Raw genomic sequence first — 18,168 nt, 5'->3', positions numbered from 1 at the left:
CTAGAACTCAACCTGTGTCAAAGAAATAAACGCTAGCATATAAAATAACGTTTTTTAAATTAAAGCATCTTTTATAAAACTCAAAGTATCAAAACAATGTGGCACACCAGTGACTGCCTCTGCCTCACATAACCAGTGTTCTGAGTTTGATTCCCCTGCTTAGTCATTTTTATATGTGGAGTTTGCACATTCTCCCCAAATTTGTAAAGATTTTCTTGTGGGCTTCATCCCCGATTCTCATAGACATGCATGTTAGAATTTCAGCAAGTCTAATTTGGTTCTGGGCAAGAGTGTGTGTGTGTGTGTGTGAAAGAGAGAGGGCCTTTAATGGTCTGGCACCCTGTCCAGTGCAGAGCCTGAACTGGATTAAGCACAATGGAAAATGTTGTGCTAAAATATCAAGAGAATAAACCTTAGGTTTTTACATTCCATAAACATGTAATGAAAAAATGGACAGCTAAGGGCATTTCAAATGTTTGTGCATTTTGAAAACAAATTATATAGTCAGAAATAGAACTTCCCCTTGTTTCTATTGGACATGATGCTATTTATTTAATAGATCTTACTAAATGCATTACATGTATTACGTTATTCTTTATACAATTCACATTTATTGAAAATAACTTTGGCAAACATGTTTACATTTTGTTAGTTTTTATAGAATGTATTAAAAACATATAACATTCCATACAATCAACTCAAAACTTAATAGAACTAAATTCAAATCAACCTATGAGACATTTTCACTTATGAGAAAGAGAGGAAGGCCAACAGCCAGAGTAAAACTATTGAGAGTAGTAAAAACAGAAAGGAGTCTTTTCCCCCAATATAAATGCTTATTCCAAAATATTATTGATTAGGTCCTGTCAAGTTTTAAAAAAGTTTTGAATAGATCCTCTAAGTGAGAATTTGATTTTTTCCCAATTTCAAATCTACTCTCTATATATAAAATCCTAAGCCGAAAAGTGCAACGATTTTGTGCAATGATTTTTTGTGACGTTTTTTCTCACGCTTTAAATCGGACTTATTTTAAAACCTACATATATATGTTTGGCATCATTCTTTTCAGAATTTATCAAACTTTAATGTGATGTTGTTAGATTTTCAGATTCTTACTCTGTTTTTAAATTATTATAAACTAAAATATCAAGAACTCACGTCCCACGAGACGAGACTTTGTGCCAAGAGATTTAACCATGCCCGGGGCCGGAAATAAAAGACAAAGAGTAGAGGACAAAGACAACTGCTGTACAGGCTATTAAATGAGATGCAGATCACATGGCACGGCACCAGCAGCAAGCCAGCAGCTGATCGAGCAAAGAGGAGGTAAAAAAACTGTATTTGTGTCCCATTGTGTCACCATGTACAGTAAGAGAGGATGTCGGAGGAGCAACCGCATCTCCTTGGGGTGTGATCAGCCCCCCTCTTCACAACGCGAGCGGCAGAGACACGAAGTGGCTGGCGTGTAGCGCATGCCAGGGGGGTTGGTGAGCGAAGCGAGCAGGGGGTAAGCCCCCTAGTAGTATATAACATCACTTACCCACTGACTTAACGTTAGGTTTTTACATTCCATACACATGTAATGAAAAAATGGACAGCTAAGGACATTTCAAATGTGTGTGCATTTTAAAGCAACAAATTATACAATCAGAAATAGAATGTCCTCTTGTTTTTATTGGAAATTATGCTATTTTTTTAATAGATCTTATTAAATGCATTACATGTATTAAGATACTCTTTATACAATTCACATTTATTTTTAAATAGCTCTGGCAAACATGTTGTCATATGTTTACATTTTTCACTAAGAACTCAGTACATCTGGCGTCTGCAAAAATATAACACTAATCTAAAAACAAGTGACTATATCTTAGATGTTTTGGAAAAGAATAAAAGAAGATTCTTGCCAATTCAAGGGGTGGAGTTTTGGACAAAGATATTTTAAGTATTTAGAATAGGGAAGTGAAACTCTGAAGATCCCTATCACTAGCTATCATCTTTTTCTCTAATTCTCACCTTTAATTAACATCATTGCATAAGCATGTTTGTTTTCTTATTTCTGTATTCCAACAAGCTTGCAGTGTGCGTAATTCGAAAAAGCTATCCATTACATCTGTGTATCATTTTCATCCATTTTACTTTTGACACATAAAATTATAACACATACTACTTACGAGAAGTTAATACACTGTAATTACACCTACATCTACTCTTCAGCAATTTACTTCCATTGCAGAACTGTATTTAGGAAGAATTAAAGCAAAAAGAACAATATAAGCAAGCAAACCAAATCATGCAGGTTATGTTGCCTTATGAGATATAAGATGCTGTAGACGTTACAGACTTCCTATTAAATATTGTACCCAATCTTGTCCAGTATCTTCCCTCCTACTGTAGGATACTGTGGACTTCCTGCTGTGGAACTCAACTTAGAACCTCTACCTCAATCACCTCCTATAATCCTTTTTATGAGATTAGAACCCCTGACTGAAAGTGCATGGTTCTTTGCTGTATATTTTGCATTACAATAGTATTTTATGTAGTTATGGTATTTTACAGTGATTTCCCTAAATTCATGTTTGAATAACAGAACAATAGGTGGAATTGGAAGATGCATGGATGGATGGATGGATGGATGGATGGATGGATGGATGGATAAGACAGTAAAGAAACTTTCTAGAATTGTTACAGTAAATGTGCAATGTAACATTTGATTCGTTGCATGTCTGACAATAACATATTTTCACTAAGGGGGAATTTGTAGGAATCATTGGAGAAATGATGTAGTAGCATCATGCATGATGAGATGAATCTGATTCTTAAAATGACTGGAAAAGCAGTGAATGTGAATTTTAAGATTTCACTGTCAGACTTTATTATAGCAATAAATTATTTTTAGATAGTTTTGTTAATGTTATAACTGAAGTAAAATGGGTATACAGGGAAAGCTGAAATTAGCCTTCTCAACAAGGCTAATGACAAGAAAAATCTATGAAACATGAAACGGTTTCTAAACATGACAGATCTACGTTCAGTTCAATTCCTTTTTATATATTGTAATTTTGACATATATTTGTATATATTATGTTGTACCTCCCTCTCACAAACTCACAGTCCTGTCTACATTTACAAACATTACAACATTCTCTGCTTAAACCAATTCACAGTACACAGAAAAATCTCCAGTTTTAAGTTACTACCTTTGTTTATATAGGTACACTACTTCTAAATATTCTACATACTATTATATGCTAAAAAGGGCATTACTGAAGAAATACTTTCACACTTATGAAACCAGGGGAGCGTACAGCCCCCTTAACCCCGACACAGAAAGGCAGGAAACAGGTTTCAGTCCACACAGTACATGGTTTATTTACAAGTGCACTTTCCAGCACCAAGGTAAAATAATGACACAGTCCCTTTGCCACCATCTCTGGTCCTCCAGACAGGCTTTACCCTATTTCTCCCGACTCCTAGCCGTTGACTCCTGGAGATTGGCCCCTTTTTATATGGCCCCCGGAAGGACTCCAGGTGCCCAACGAGCTTCTTCCGACAGTACTTCCGGAAATAGGTCCCTGCAAATGTCCATGCACCACCTGGTGGTGGCCACGGGCCTCAACAGGGTTGAACTTCTATGCTCATGATCTGTTGCCCCGATGGAAACCAAGAGGGCTGCCCTCTGTTGGTCCGAGGGAGAAATGGCCTTGAAAATACTCTCTCCCCTAGTCCCTCCATAATCAGGGTGTCCCAGCTGGGTAAGGGCCCTGGCCATAATTCAAAACTGGCAAATGTTCTGCATAGAAATTTCTGTGGCTTTTTCCAGGACATCAGAAACCAGAACTGAGAAGAATGTCAGTGGGGAAGAAAAACAGAGCATATGAGTAAAAAAGAATGCAGAAACTGGTAGAATATACAAACTCCACTCAAGCAAAGACATAGCATGAAAATTGAACCTAGGTCACTGTATCTGAGAGGCAGCTGCACTAACCACTAAGCCATAATGCTGTTCAAATCTCAAAAGGCCATGCTGCAAAGCATGAAAAGTTTAAATTATATGTACATGCAAGTATACTGTACATATATTAAATAACATTTTCTTAATTATTAAGTTCACAAACATCTTAATAGTAACAAAATAAGGAAATAAGAATAGTATATTCCATTAAGCTAAGACATATCTCAACAAGGAATAGAAAAATGAAATTTGGGTCTACACAGATTTCAGTCCTTAAAGAAAGCCAAACTCTATGTGACCTAGGTCATGTGGCTCTCAAGCCCCTTTGGATATTCTGCAATGTACTCATTTTTCCACACATGTTACTCTTCTCCTGATTTCTTTACTCACCACTCGATAAACTTATTGATTAGTTTCAGTTTGCTTAATTAACCTTAATTCACCTTATTGATTCCTATTAAAATGCATTACTTCCAGAATTACACTTTCAAAATACACCCTTCAGATAGTTATGGGATGTCAATGTGCACTCATCAGATTGAAAATAAATTGATCAGTATTCATTTGATTCTCTCTCTCTTCTCTTACAGCTGAATTTTCTTTAAATATTCAATTGCATGGGTAGAAATTTGGGCCATCCAATCAGTATGTAAATGTGTTTCTGTCCAGTCAGCACTTGAATATTCTAAAAAATCTCTCTATTATAATAAAAAAATCCTGGGACGAGATGAGACTTTTCAGCCTGAGACAAGATGTGACTTTTTCAGAGTGATACTTTCACGGCCCGCGAAACAAGAATTTGTGTGAAGAAATTTAACCATGCCCGGGGTGGGAAATAAAAGACAAAAGAGTAGATGTCAAAGTAGAACGTTGTAAAGAATTCAAAAACGCTGGCACAATACACATGCAAGTAAAGTGAGCAGGGGGGGCCCTAGTAAAGATATTAAGAAAAATTGAAATTTCTGGGAATTACTATAGTCTGGAGAGATTGAGTTGAACTCAGTCAACAAATCGAACAGTGGTAAGTGGAGACACACTGAAAAGAAAATTCTAGCTGGAAAAACTGGAGTTTTATACAGTTGTATTGGTTCACCCTATTTTGATTCTAAATATTTTTTTTAAATTGTCCATTTTTCATGATCATACTGGGGTGGATATGGCAGGAAATCAATCTCCCTCTTCAGATAAATAAATGAATGATAAATAAATGAAAATGTAATTATATAAAATCATAAATAAATGAATGAGAAATAACTTAACGAATTAATTTCAATTGTATCTGCAAAACAATTAAGTGGCAAAGACTTGGCATTTAACAGAATTTAAATATAGCTAAAAAGTTAAAGTATGTATACTTTAGTATGCTTATGTTCTAAACTCTGCAATGCAATACATTTCTTATAAAAGGTATGTCACACAATAAAGTGTATTTCTGACCCTGCAAAATGACAGCAAATTAAACACAGAGATTGTTTAAAGGGAGGAAATTTCAATCTAATTAAAACCACAGCTGACTCAAAACCGAACAGCTGTAGGGACAAACAATCAATATTTACTTCATATAGTACCCTAAGCAGAGTACATTGTTACATCATACTAAAAAGCAAATCATTAAATGCAAGAATTTGTAATACAAATAAAATAAAACAAAATACTTAAGTCTATTTAAACCAAACTGCATTAAATAAAAATTATTTAAAATAGATGAGGACATTTATTACAGAAGAATTAAATCAGAGCAAATTTAGGTAACAGAGATCAGAATACAAGTGATAAGTGGCGTGTTTTAAGTACAATTTGAACGAGTCGCCTGATGGTGCTCCACAAAAAGACCTAAGCAGAGAGCCTTCCAGGGTGCAGGAGTCACAAAGTGTTTGTCAGGATCAGCAAAATTCAGCTTTTAAAATGTGAGAGAGACCAGTGTCTTAGGAACTTAGTTTTCTGGTTGGCTGGTATAATTTAGGCAATTGTGATCTTTCAAGAAATATATTTACCCAAAAAAAAACTTTTTTAAGGTTTATTTTAGCACATATGGCAACACTACTGCCTTGCAATGCTTGGACTCCACTTCATTTCTTGAGTGGGACCCTTGTTGTGGTCTTGGAATAATCTCATGATGCTTGTGTGTATTTTCTGTATGGACTCCAGATTACAGCCAGAACCTAAACACATGCTCTAAGGTGGACTGCTTTTTTATAGATTTGCCCAGTGTGGGGCTGACCTCTGATTGGCAAGACAGATGCTGCATTTAGGGCTAAACAACACTGTAGTAGATAGAGAAAGTGAATGTCAACTGACTTAATTTGATCTCAAAGAGTATATTTCTGGTTACCAGCCATGGGAAAAATAGTTAAATATCACCTAAAATATTACAACTTACAATACTCCATCTTTGTCACATCCAACATTAATGGAAATCTGCAACCAGCCTCTAGGATGAAAGATAGACAGATAGACAGCACTGCATTTGTCCTCAGGGGAAAACTGGATTTTTAAAGAAGCTCAATAACTAAATAATATATTATGACAAAAAAACAATACACACCAGAATGACTAAAAAGAAAGCAAGCTTACAACCTGGCTGAAGATAAAAAGAGCAATTACAGTGAGGCATTATGCATGTGTATTGCTGTTGATATAAAGGGGTCCCACTGGTGTTTCTTGACACATATCTCCAGAATAATTCATTGGCTGAAAGTACTTAATGCTAATGTGTCAGAGACAGGATGTGCAGCATTGTTCATAATACCACTCAGTTTGTTCTTTATTTTCTCTTGGATACTCCCTCAAGGTGATCCATTTAACTGAGCCTGCCTTTTTTAATTAGCTTGTTGATTTGGTGGGCATCTCTTAAAATGCCCACAGAAAATTACATGGGCCATCACAGAGTTTTACAACATGTAAAGTATGTCACTATTCACATTAATGGAATGTAGTTTTCTTAAAAAATTGAGCCTGCTCTGCCCTTTCTTATATAGTTCTGCTGTGCTACAAGACCAGCCCAGCCGCTCACTGATGTGGATTCGCAAGTACCCGCAGTAGTGTGGCACCTCGGCACTCACTCCCTGAATAGTGACAGGGCTCATGCTTTTTGGTGCAGCAAAAGTTAATAATCAGTTCCTTAGTTTTGCTGCTGATGAGTTACCTGCTGTTCTCTTTGCACTAAGAAACAAAGTTCTGCACAAAACTCCTATGCTATGTCTCATCCCACTTGTGATGTGATGGTGATGGAAATAAAAGTACTACTAGTACCTAAAAAGCGTTACATTCGCGAGAAACTGCAATAAATTCATTTACAGACGAGGCTCCCTAAACCGTGTGATAAAGGATGTGACCTGCCTTCAGCAAGTGGCCGAAGGCAGAACTAAGCTTCCATACAGACTCCACAACCTTCAAGTGGATCAGTTACTACAAGGACTGGAATTCTCGTGCGCAAGTCATCGTGCCAATGGAATGTTACATAAACTTATAACGCCAGGGTAAAAAAATGTTATACAGTATATATATATATATATATATATATATATATATATATATATATATATATATATATATATATATGTGTGTGTGTGTGTGTGTGTGTGTGTGTGTGTGTGTGTGTGTGTGTGTGTGTGTGTATAGAAAGAGAGAGCGACAACACTTAAAATATTTTCCAAGGATTAAGACTGCCGCATACGGAAAAGCAGAAAAGATAAATTACATAACAGAAAGGTATATCGAGGTCACTACAAATATAGTAATCATAACTGCTTATTTTGTCAAAGTAGCTTTCGCTTGTGTTTTTCAGGAGCAGTCAACGCGTTTCCCGTATTATCTATCAACCGAAGAGCCGGTGTAACCTTAGACCTGCTCGTATGTATGCCGTTAATAACCAAAGTTGCTCTTTCCGCGAAATCACTGCACTTTTCTAAAGCCCTGCCCAACATGGCGCATCGCTCCTGACGTGGCCGACCTCCCTAGTTACAAGTCTTCACAAGATACTGTGCCAAAGAACTGCACGTTTGCCTTCAGGAGTTGGGTTTCTGCCCGAGAGCAAAATATAAATTATTACTGTGTCAGTAGAACAGCAATAACCAGAACAGCTGCTCAGTGAAATCAAGTTAGAGTTAGCACCATTGTGTGTTATATTTGTAAAGTATATGCTGGCCACTTTTGAGTTCACTTTATGCATAAAATTGACAGTAGTACAGAATACTCCATCAGCATGTAGGCTGAGGATCACTATTGAGCTTACCTCATGAACCACGCGGCTTTAGGTCGGCCCAGCCGCTTAACTCCAGGGATGCAAAATTGACTCGTATTTTGCCCAATCACAGTAAAAGGCCTACACGCGTCACGCCGACACCTCCGTGTGATTTGTGCATTCTATTGTCCTTCTAGTTTTCCCTCCTCCGTTTGCCTTTTTAATACCGTCTGAGTGGGTTGGGCTTGAAAGATAACCGGGACGGGAGGGGGAGAGGGGAGGGTGTTGTATCTTTGTGAACTTTACCAGTCACGCGTGAGGGGGCTGCAGCTCAGCTTCAAAACGAGAAAGATAGAGCCTGACGAATTTAGGTGCGTTCATTGTCAGCATACTTTTGGAAGCTGCTACAGTTTAGTACCTAATTCCAGTGAAGTCACTGGCAGACCTGTTTTAGTTGTTAGTGGATAAAGAACCATTACAATCATGTTCAGCTGGGTTAGTAAAGATGCCAAACGGAAAAAAGAGCCCGAGCTTTTCCAAACGGTTTCAGACGGGCTGCGCAAGCTTTACCGCACTAAACTGTTACCCCTTGAGGAGACGTATCGATTCCATGAGTTCCATTCGCCGGCTTTGGAGGACGCTGACTTTGATAACAAACCCATGGTATTACTGGTGGGACAGTATTCAACTGGTAAGACTACTTTTATTCGCCATTTAATGGAGCAGGATTTCCCCGGCATGAGAATTGGACCTGAGCCGACCACCGACTCATTCATCGCAGTCATGCATGGCGACCAGGAAGGGATCATCCCAGGAAATGCTTTAGTAGTTGACCCAAAGAAGCCCTTCAGAAAGCTGAACGCGTTTGGCAATGCGTTTCTCAACAGGTAAACCTGCAGTTGGATCGCACACGCATGCAAGTTTGGGGAAGGCTGAGAATCTTCTTTTGCTTTGTCGCGGATGTTTATCTCCAGGTTGTTTTTTGATTCAGTATGTACAGTTGCTCTCCCAGTTAAAGAATCATCGCCTTGTATTTTACTGTATATGACACGTATAAGCAAGTTATCAAATGTGACTTTTCGTTAATAGTTATTAGTAGAAGCTTGGGCTGGCACTTTTTAGAGGATCGACCAGTGCGTACTACTTCAAGCCTTTAAATTATTCTTTGTAGCGAAATTTGCCCTGCGTATCATTTTGTAGCCACGCCACTCGTTTTCTTCCTAAAAAACATAACTTTCCTTCAGTTTGATTAGCGTGCGTAAGTTCACATTCCCTGCCACACCCACCCGGCTCAGTGCACGACATGAACCAAGTCAGTGCGACTGCAGATCTACAGAGTGTGGTAATTCCCTTTCTCTGCAGTGTTCTCGAACCACTGCCAGAAGGTCTAAATTCCAGGGACTGTGTGAGATTGGATTTGCTGACAGCGCCAGATGTCACCAAACGTTCTCTCTTGTCCATCATATAAGTTACTGAAGTGTGAAATGGGGCAGAAAGCAACTGGAGGACTGCTAGGGCACTGAAGTGGCAGTTATTTTAAACTTTCTAATAAACGCACCGTGGTGATGGGGTTGTGTTTGAATTCCGTGTACACTACAGCAGTGTTTTTATGAAAAAAGTTATAGTTCAGTTTTCAGTCTTTAACCGCTTAAAGGAGAGCGCTCCATTAAAAGCAGATATGAATGAGTTAGAGGACGGGAGTAGAAGTGGGTGAAATCTGGAGGTCTGCTAAATAAGTTCCCATCATGCAGTGAACTATTCGGAGCAGAAACAATCCGTCTGAGTGACAAATTGTACTTTAGAGTGAATAACAGCAACCTGTTTGATCTTTATCTTAAAATAGAGAGCAACTCATGTCTCCTCCTAATAAATGTCTTGCCACGTTGTCATATGTGCATTCCACCTCCTTTTGAATTAATCGTGTCATCAAGAAAATGATCGATTTCCAATTTTTTCCATATAAACATCTTTTCAATGAGCAAAAGTTTAGGTAATTTTAAATAGCTTTTGTTTTAAGCAGATCGTTTGGGAAGCATTTCTTATGTACATCACTGACACTCTGGTGTAAATCTGGAATTTTTTATGTACCATTTTATATGCTCTTTCTAAATTTTGTGGGGGTTTCCTCTTGTGTCTCTGGTTTCTTTCACAAGTGTAAACTGACTTGTGAATAACTGTGGTGGATGAATTCATTGCTGCTGGGGTATCAAATAATTTTATGTAGTTCTGTACAGGAATAAATCCTTTCCAGGTGATATGAGTGATATGGTAGCACTTCTGCCTTTAAACAACAAAGAGTAATTAAGTTCTTGGCTGGGATGCCCTCTTTGTCTGTTCCTCCCTGTGTATAAGAGGTATTCCTCTAGGGGATTGAACTTTGTGTCTCAGACCTATTAGTTGCATGGTGACTCAAAATTGGTGTGGTGGATCATTCTAAATAGGTCCAGTGTGACTTTATATGTGTTCGTGAGGCAGCACATCCGTGATCTGATGTCCCATTTGGTGTTTCCTAGCAGGAACTGCTTTCTTTTTTTTTTATCCTGGGACTGGCTTCACTTTTCCTCCACAGTGACCAGGAAAATTATCATTTTCAAATTGGATGGATAGAAATATGTCGGTGATGTTTAAATGGGTTTAATGAATCCCTGGTTCATTTGTTTGTGGATTCTGTCTCTGAGGGATTCACTGTGATGTGTAATTTGTGTCCTCGGTGATGTAATTGTGCCTGCATGTGCTGTCTCTCTTTTAAGACAGATTTCACAAGTGCTTAGCTCAGCTGTCGACGCAGGAAGGCTGGAAACAGCTGATCATTAACTCCTGTCCTCCTGTCCCTCTCTTATATCCACTCACTCACACACACATAAACTTGCGTTATATTTTCACAGTTTTAGCTCATACTTACATAAACTTGGTTAGAGTTTCACATTACTTAATGATTTTGTCAACAATCAAATACTAAAGAGCATAAAACCACAGGAAAAAACTTTTTCCAGCGTGCAAGTGATTTTTTTTTTTTTTTTTTAAGGAAGATAATTTTTCTGGTTTTATCCAGTTATTCTTGTACTTTATCCTGACGTCTCCATCGTCTCAAGGAAAATGTTATCTGTCCTAATTTTTACAGTTGTTCACGGACACCAAATAACATTTAGGGCCCATTTATTTCTGATTACATTTAACAACAAGTGCCCTTTGTAATTAAGTTGTTATTCTAATGAGTACAGTAGTGTCCAAAATGAACACATTGTTATTCAGAGGGATTATAAACTGCACCACTAATTGTATTGAAGATTTAAGGAGCTGCTTCCTGATACATTTTGGAATGGATTATGTAAACTATTTTAGCTTATGCCTATGTGGTGTTCAATACTTATTTGTGCTATACTGCATTTTTTTTTCTTTAACTTAAGAGTTTTTCTTATGATTATATTATAGATTAGTATTATAGGTTAGGCACATGAATTTTATTAGTATGTTTTGTCTCCACATTTCTATCCATTTGTATTTGCAAGTTTGTGGGTAAAGTTATTTTGTAATGAATTCTCTTAAATAGTAAGTAGGCTAAAAGTTTAAAGATTCCAAATGAACGAGCTGTTTGTCTTTGTTGCCAGCTATTGCTGATACTGATGTTACAGTGGGCATTCTTAAGTTTTTTTTTTTTTTTTTTTGCCCTCTCTCTCCTAGTAGGGCAGAGAAGTGACTCTGAGGCTAGGGATCTGCACTAAATGCCAGAAGTGATTCCAGTGTGCTGGGCCCTTGAGCAAGGCCCTTAATCTGCAATTGCTCCATCCTAGTTGTGATGTTAACCTGCATCCAGCCATGACAGCAGATATTCCAACTTGCCAGCCATTGTTTTTACATTATAAAAATAAATAAATAAAAAAAAGCTCACACTATTCCTAACAAACTAGTATGGTGCTGAAGTTGCATGGCTTACTCAGACCCTGATTTGTGATCTAGAGGTGGCTCATTGTGTGGTGAGTGCAGGCTCACAACCTCTCTCTCTCTCTCTCTCTCTCTCTCTCATATTTCCTTTTGGAGAATTCCCAGATGCTTTCACTCCATTCAAGAGAGAGAATCGTCCCAGATTGTGTTTGTAACATCTCCCATGGTAGACTCTTAGGGCCATCTTAACTATTTGCCCAAAACATCTCAAAAGGATACGATCCTCTTAATCTAGATTGAATCCGTGGTTCTACCCCAAAGTCCTCCAATATTGCTGAGCTGTTCATCCTGTCACAGGGAGTGAGACTGGCAACCATGCACAGGAACACTGTTTACTTGCTGCCTCATTCTTTCAGTCATTTTTCATTTTTTCAGTCCAGAGCTTACTGTATGACAGTGAGTGAGGATGTTGATTGACCAGTAAACTGAAAGCTTCTGTTTCATCCCAACACTCCAGTACAGTGCCTGTCAATAATATTGTTGCCATTGCACCAGTTTATTGGTCGGTCTCACAATTGCCCGGATTCGCTCAGCTTAGAAACTGTACATGGGGCCATCATGTGGAAATGCTAATCGGTTAACAACTAAAAGTAGAATGGATATAAAATGTATTATAAACCTTATTTTAATACAAGATGTATACCAAGCAAACATTAGCTTCAAGTCTTAATATTTGGCATTGAATAATTGTATAAATTTTAACTTTCTTTATAAATGATTGTATTTTTAAAGTATTTTTAAAGTATGTGATAGTTAAGAAGAGTGCCCAAATACTATTACCAGTAATTTCTCTCAAGCCAACATTTCCAGATCACTGCCACTTCCTCTGAGCCAGACATTCACAAGTATCCTTGAGTAAATACATATGGTAATATAAAATTAAATACACTACATACAGTATATGTACACTACATGGGTGTTGCAGTGCAATAATGCCTCAAATTCAGAAGATATCATTGATGCACAGCCCTTGTTGTAAAGAAAATAAAAATTATAATGGGGGCGTAGTCACTACATAGCAACCACATTGAATTAAGTAAAATTATTATATTTACATATCCTGTACTTGGTTAAATACAATAAAATTTTCACCAGTGGTTATTTGGAAATGTTTTTGATGCTGCTCCTGGGATGCTCATGTTGCAAGCATTTGTGGATTTGCATATTGCCTTAAATGGATTTACCAGGCAATGAGCAGACCAAATGCACGAACAGTATGCTAAGTGTAAAAGGGGGGGGGGTGTTCCCCGTGTTCCCCGTTCCCCACATCATTCTGCTTGTGGTTTACATTCTGCCCTCTGTAGTTCCAAGTATAGCCAATGACATAATATACATGACTTTTACTAAATTTTGGACTCGGCACTACAGTTCATTCATTCTGCTAACTGGGGATTTCAATCAGGAGTCTCTCTCAGCAACTTTATCCAATTTTGTTTAGTTTGTCAAGTGTAGCACACAAGATAACCGAAAACTCAACGTCTTGTTTTCAGATGTCAAGGATGCTTACAGCTCTAAAGCTCATACCCCTCTTAGAAGTTCTGACCACAAAATACTTCACCTTGTGTACCAGTTTAATCTTCTTGTTCTGCAGCACCAGATTATCACCAAGCCAGTAATGAAGTGGTCACCTGAGGCAGTGGACTCTTTGAAAAGGCTACAGGCAAGGAGAAGTTCTGTAAACAGTATGGTGGTGAGATTGATGGACTTACTGACTGCATTACTGGGTATATTCATGTTGTTCCATCAAGGACTGCTCAACAGTGACCCAAGATTTGTTGGGAAATCAGCAAACTGAAGGCTGTTCTTAACCCAAAAAAAGAGAGCCTTCAGAGTTGGAGATGTTGGGGGAATCGGTGGAAGTGGATGGAATTAAGAGAGTAAAGAAAGCTACAGTAAGGAAAGTCTAAGTAGGTGTAAAATAACACATGATTGTGGAAATACATGAAAAACATCACAGTCTTAATAACATTCAATTGCATATCAGATGTAAGAAGTACAGAAAGTTGAAACAACTTAAAGTTTACGCACCCAGGATGTCTGGGTAATCTGTGTTTAAATCACTCTTGTGCCTCCTCTCCACTCCACATTACTCTGCAGGACCGTATACCAATGTCAACACAACCTCCCACCCCCTCATTTTCCATTTATACTGCTGCATACCAACTGCCACTGTCTCTGTCCTCATGCACCAGCTACAATGATTTATACTCACAACTCCACCAACTTTTCAGCTATAGTGCACAGCACTGACCTTCATAGTGGACCAGGGGCCTCATGTATAGTGCCTTGCATAGAATTCACAGTAAAATATGGCGCACAGACAAAATAATTCAGATACCTAAAACTTTGTGTACACTAAGTTTCAGGCACTGCTCCTTTATAAATCCAAATCAACATTAATTTTAACGCACATACATGTGCCTTTGGCCCCAGCCCAACTCCTCCCAGAATTATGCCTATTTGAATATGCAAATCAATATAAATAGCCCCCTTTGTTCAGTGTTTTGTTAAAAGACCATGGCAAAAGTATGTGTAAAAAAAGAATTTCAGTGAATGCGTAATGGAAGTCCTACTCAGTGAAGCAGAGGCAAGGAAAAACATACTATTTGGTGGCTTAAGCAGTGGTATAAACAACAAAATGAAATTGATAGAGTGGTACAGTGTGGCAGACGGACTCAAAAGTTCAAGTTCAGAAAGTTGCAGTGTCCGAAATAAACAAGAAGTGGTCAGATATCAAAGTTGCCACGAAAAGGCGAGTCGCAGCCCACCTTCTGAAACAAAGGTCTATGTTGAGATTAAAGTTGAAATGTTGACTTTAATCTCTCAAGTTCAATTTTAGTCTTTATAATTTATTTTGTCATTAAAGTAGAATATCGTAAACTTCATCTTAAAATCAATATTTAATTTTACTGGAGTTTCTCAAATCCCATCATAACTAAAGTAGCATATTAAATGCTTCATATTTTCATGTGTTCCCTGACCCAGTCATTCATCACTATGTACTTAAATGAGCTTTGTCTTGCACCAGCAGGACTGGGCAGGCAGTTATCACCACACAGAATGCATTACATTCATGACATTACAGCTTTCTGAACATTTTTAGAATACTAAGATTTATACTTGATATCATTTTCATGATGTAAATTCATTAAAGCATGTATTAAACATGTAGGGACATGGTGGTGCAGCGGTAGCAATGATGGACTGTTCATGCCATGCACATAATGCTTGCTGGGATGCAAGCAACACTGGATTGAATAATTTATTGCAGCAGTACTGTGTCAGTCAAACATACCAACCCCCAATTCCTGTCCTTCCATTTTCTTTCACCATGTAACTAGTCACTACACAATAAGAGTCTGAAATAAATGAAAAACCATATTTAGGCTTAGAATGCCTATTCCTCAAAACATTTAAGGAACACTGAAATATATTCATTAATTATTCATTCCATCCATCCATCCAGGGTCACGCCAGTCCCAGCAAGCATTGAGCGCAAGGCAGGAACAATCCCTGGATGGGCTGCCAGCTCATCGCTGCCGCTATGCCACCATGCCCCCACATGTTTAATAATTAGCAGTGTACATTATTTAAATGAAGATAATTTATCTGTAAAATGTAATATACATACTTTAATGCATTTCATCATAGAAATGATATCAAGTGTATATCCTAGTATTCTAACAGCATACGGCTCCAAGAGGATAGCTCTTGGTAATCTAAATCGACTTAGAAGCCAGACCTGATTGACCCGCAAGTTCACATTGCAATGCTCATGTGGTTAAGAACCAGAGGGTGGGCAGAACTTATAAAGGGGCATGTATAGCGCAATTCCTCATAGTCTGCCTTTGTAAAGCTGACGCCAGGTCAGCAGACGAAGATAGCTCTTGGTAATCAAATTCAGCTAGGCCAGGTTTATACATCATGCAGTGTGACACGTGCTGCAAAGGATGCTAATGCTATGCAAGCATTGTACTGTTCATACTTGCGCATGCACTTTACGTAAATCTGGAAGATTCCACCAGGTGGCAGTGCGAGATATCATCATGGTGAATTGTGTGAAACACCCATTAAATTCTGAGGACACCTTGCCACAATATCTCTGAAAAGGATGTTTAATGAATAAACCCATCAATCCAGGAATGTGCCCATTCCTGCAAGTATCTGGCACGAGACAGAAACAATCCCTGGATGGTGCATCAGCTTATCGCAAGGTGAATACATACATACACTAGCGTCATTTTAGCGTCACCAAATCCCCAAACCTTCATGTCTTTGGAAGGAAACCAGAGCACACTGTGGAAACCCATTAGGATAACATACAAACTCCAGGCAGGGAACACAAGGGGCCTGAATCCCTGCAAGGCAGACCATGCCACCACAACATGTGTAATTATTGTGTTTATTATTTAAATGAAGTTAGCAACTTACTTGTAAAATGTAACATACAGTACATACATACTTTTTACATCATGAAACTGATATCAAGTATAAATCTAAGGATTCTAATGTGTTCTGTGTGGCAATTGCTGATGTCAGGTCAGGAGGAAGCCCCAGAAGCATGTAGTGATTTAACAACTAGGTCTGTTTTAAGATGACGTTTACAATGGTCTACTATAATGATAAAGTAAACTATGATGTTAAAGTGGACATTTCAAGATTAAAGCCGAAATATCCACTTTAATCACAAAACACACCTTTTCACCATGTCCTTAATTTTTTTCTCTGTGGCTCAAATACGCTGCCGTACATTCTGATGCTTTTGTGAAGGTGCAAAAAAAAAAAAAAAAGACTGCACAGAAGATGGTATGTGAGACTTTTTAAATGTATTGTGTCATTGCGATGGGGAATATGTAACGCTTTAATATAAAACCACCACAAATGCATTTGTATGTCAGCATTTTGCTTCGCCACATCGAACCATTCATCAAACATCGAAGCATGTACATCAATCCTGAAGGATCCTCAAATTGGCTTTCTGTCACTTGTAAATAATAAACAGAGACTCTGACTTCACATTCCAACTTTTTTTTTCCTCTAACCTTTTATTGAATTTATTAAAATCAAACAACATTCCATACAAGTAAGTCAAATTTTACAAGATTAGGTTAATTCCGACTTTTGTCACACTGTGCCCTCTGACTTTTTGCTGGTACTGCCACTAGCGCACGTGTCATGTTAATTTCTGAGGATGTGCTCAGAGGACGCGGCAGCCATGATACGTGTACGTACGCATTCTGAGTGTGAAGTATAAATGAGCCCTTAGAAGCCAGTCATCATCTGTAAATACATGCTCTCTTCTAATTCTTACATTTGCGATGTCTTCTGACAATGCTAAAGCAGCTATGGTAGCTTGGCGATTCCGTGCACCATTATATTGTTGCAGAACGATTACAGTCAAGTGCCTTAAATTTGTAAACAATATGCAGTTAATTTCTGTGTATTTGATAAGCCTGCATCCTGGATGCGAATCTAAAAAAGAAAGGGAGACCACCACATACAAAAACCAGCACTGCTTTGACGCTGGGTGCCACACGTTTGCAAAACTGAGCAGAATCATGCATACGCATGATCTAAGGCTGCCATGAAAATGTGTGTAGCTTTACGGCAAGTTTAGTTTTTATACATTTTGAAGTGAACGTGGAAACAGGTGTACACAACATTTTTTGGCATACATGAGGCCTCAGATGAATAAAGAACTAAGGAAATTCTGGCAAGGCAAAGCTGCTAGACCTGATGGCATTAACCCTAAGCCTAAGGTACTGAAAGAATCCACTGAGTAACTGTGTTTAGTTTTTCAGCATATCTTCGGTCCGAGTCTGATCCTACAAAGGGTTCCAGCTGCATGGAATATATCTTGTGTGGTATAAGTCCCCAAGATAGTGCAGCCAAAAATTTTAAGTGGATACCGATTTGTGGCTCTGAATTCAACTATTTGCATCCCCTCAGCATAATTATGAATTTTTTGAAATTACACTGAACATTTTTACGATGAATAATCAGTAATAGGGGTTTGCGAATGGAGGAAAAATGGCAAAAGTGTTTTGTCCGGTTATGTGGACAGCTTATAGTGACCGAATAATGATAA

The 18,168-nt window shown here is 38.1% G+C and overlaps 1 protein-coding gene across 1 annotated transcript in view; it reads left to right on the top strand.

Annotated features, from left to right (window-relative positions):
• Positions 1-8,413: 8,413 nt before the first annotated feature.
• The window catches only part of LOC114657979 (EH domain-containing protein 1), a 92,632-nt gene continuing 82,877 nt past the window's right edge, over positions 8,414-18,168 (top strand). The window contains exon 1 of the mRNA XM_028809985.2: positions 8,414-9,025. Within this exon, the coding sequence (XP_028665818.1) occupies positions 8,622-9,025 (404 nt within the window). The 5' untranslated portion in view covers positions 8,414-8,621. The remainder of the gene's footprint in view (positions 9,026-18,168) is intronic.

The sequence above is a fragment of the Erpetoichthys calabaricus genome, chromosome 1, assembly GCF_900747795.2.
Source record: "Erpetoichthys calabaricus chromosome 1, fErpCal1.3, whole genome shotgun sequence".
Classification (NCBI taxonomy): Eukaryota; Metazoa; Chordata; class Cladistia; order Polypteriformes; family Polypteridae; genus Erpetoichthys; species Erpetoichthys calabaricus.
The sequence above is the reverse complement of the archived record's forward strand: the minus strand, read 5'-3'. Positions and strand labels throughout refer to the sequence as shown.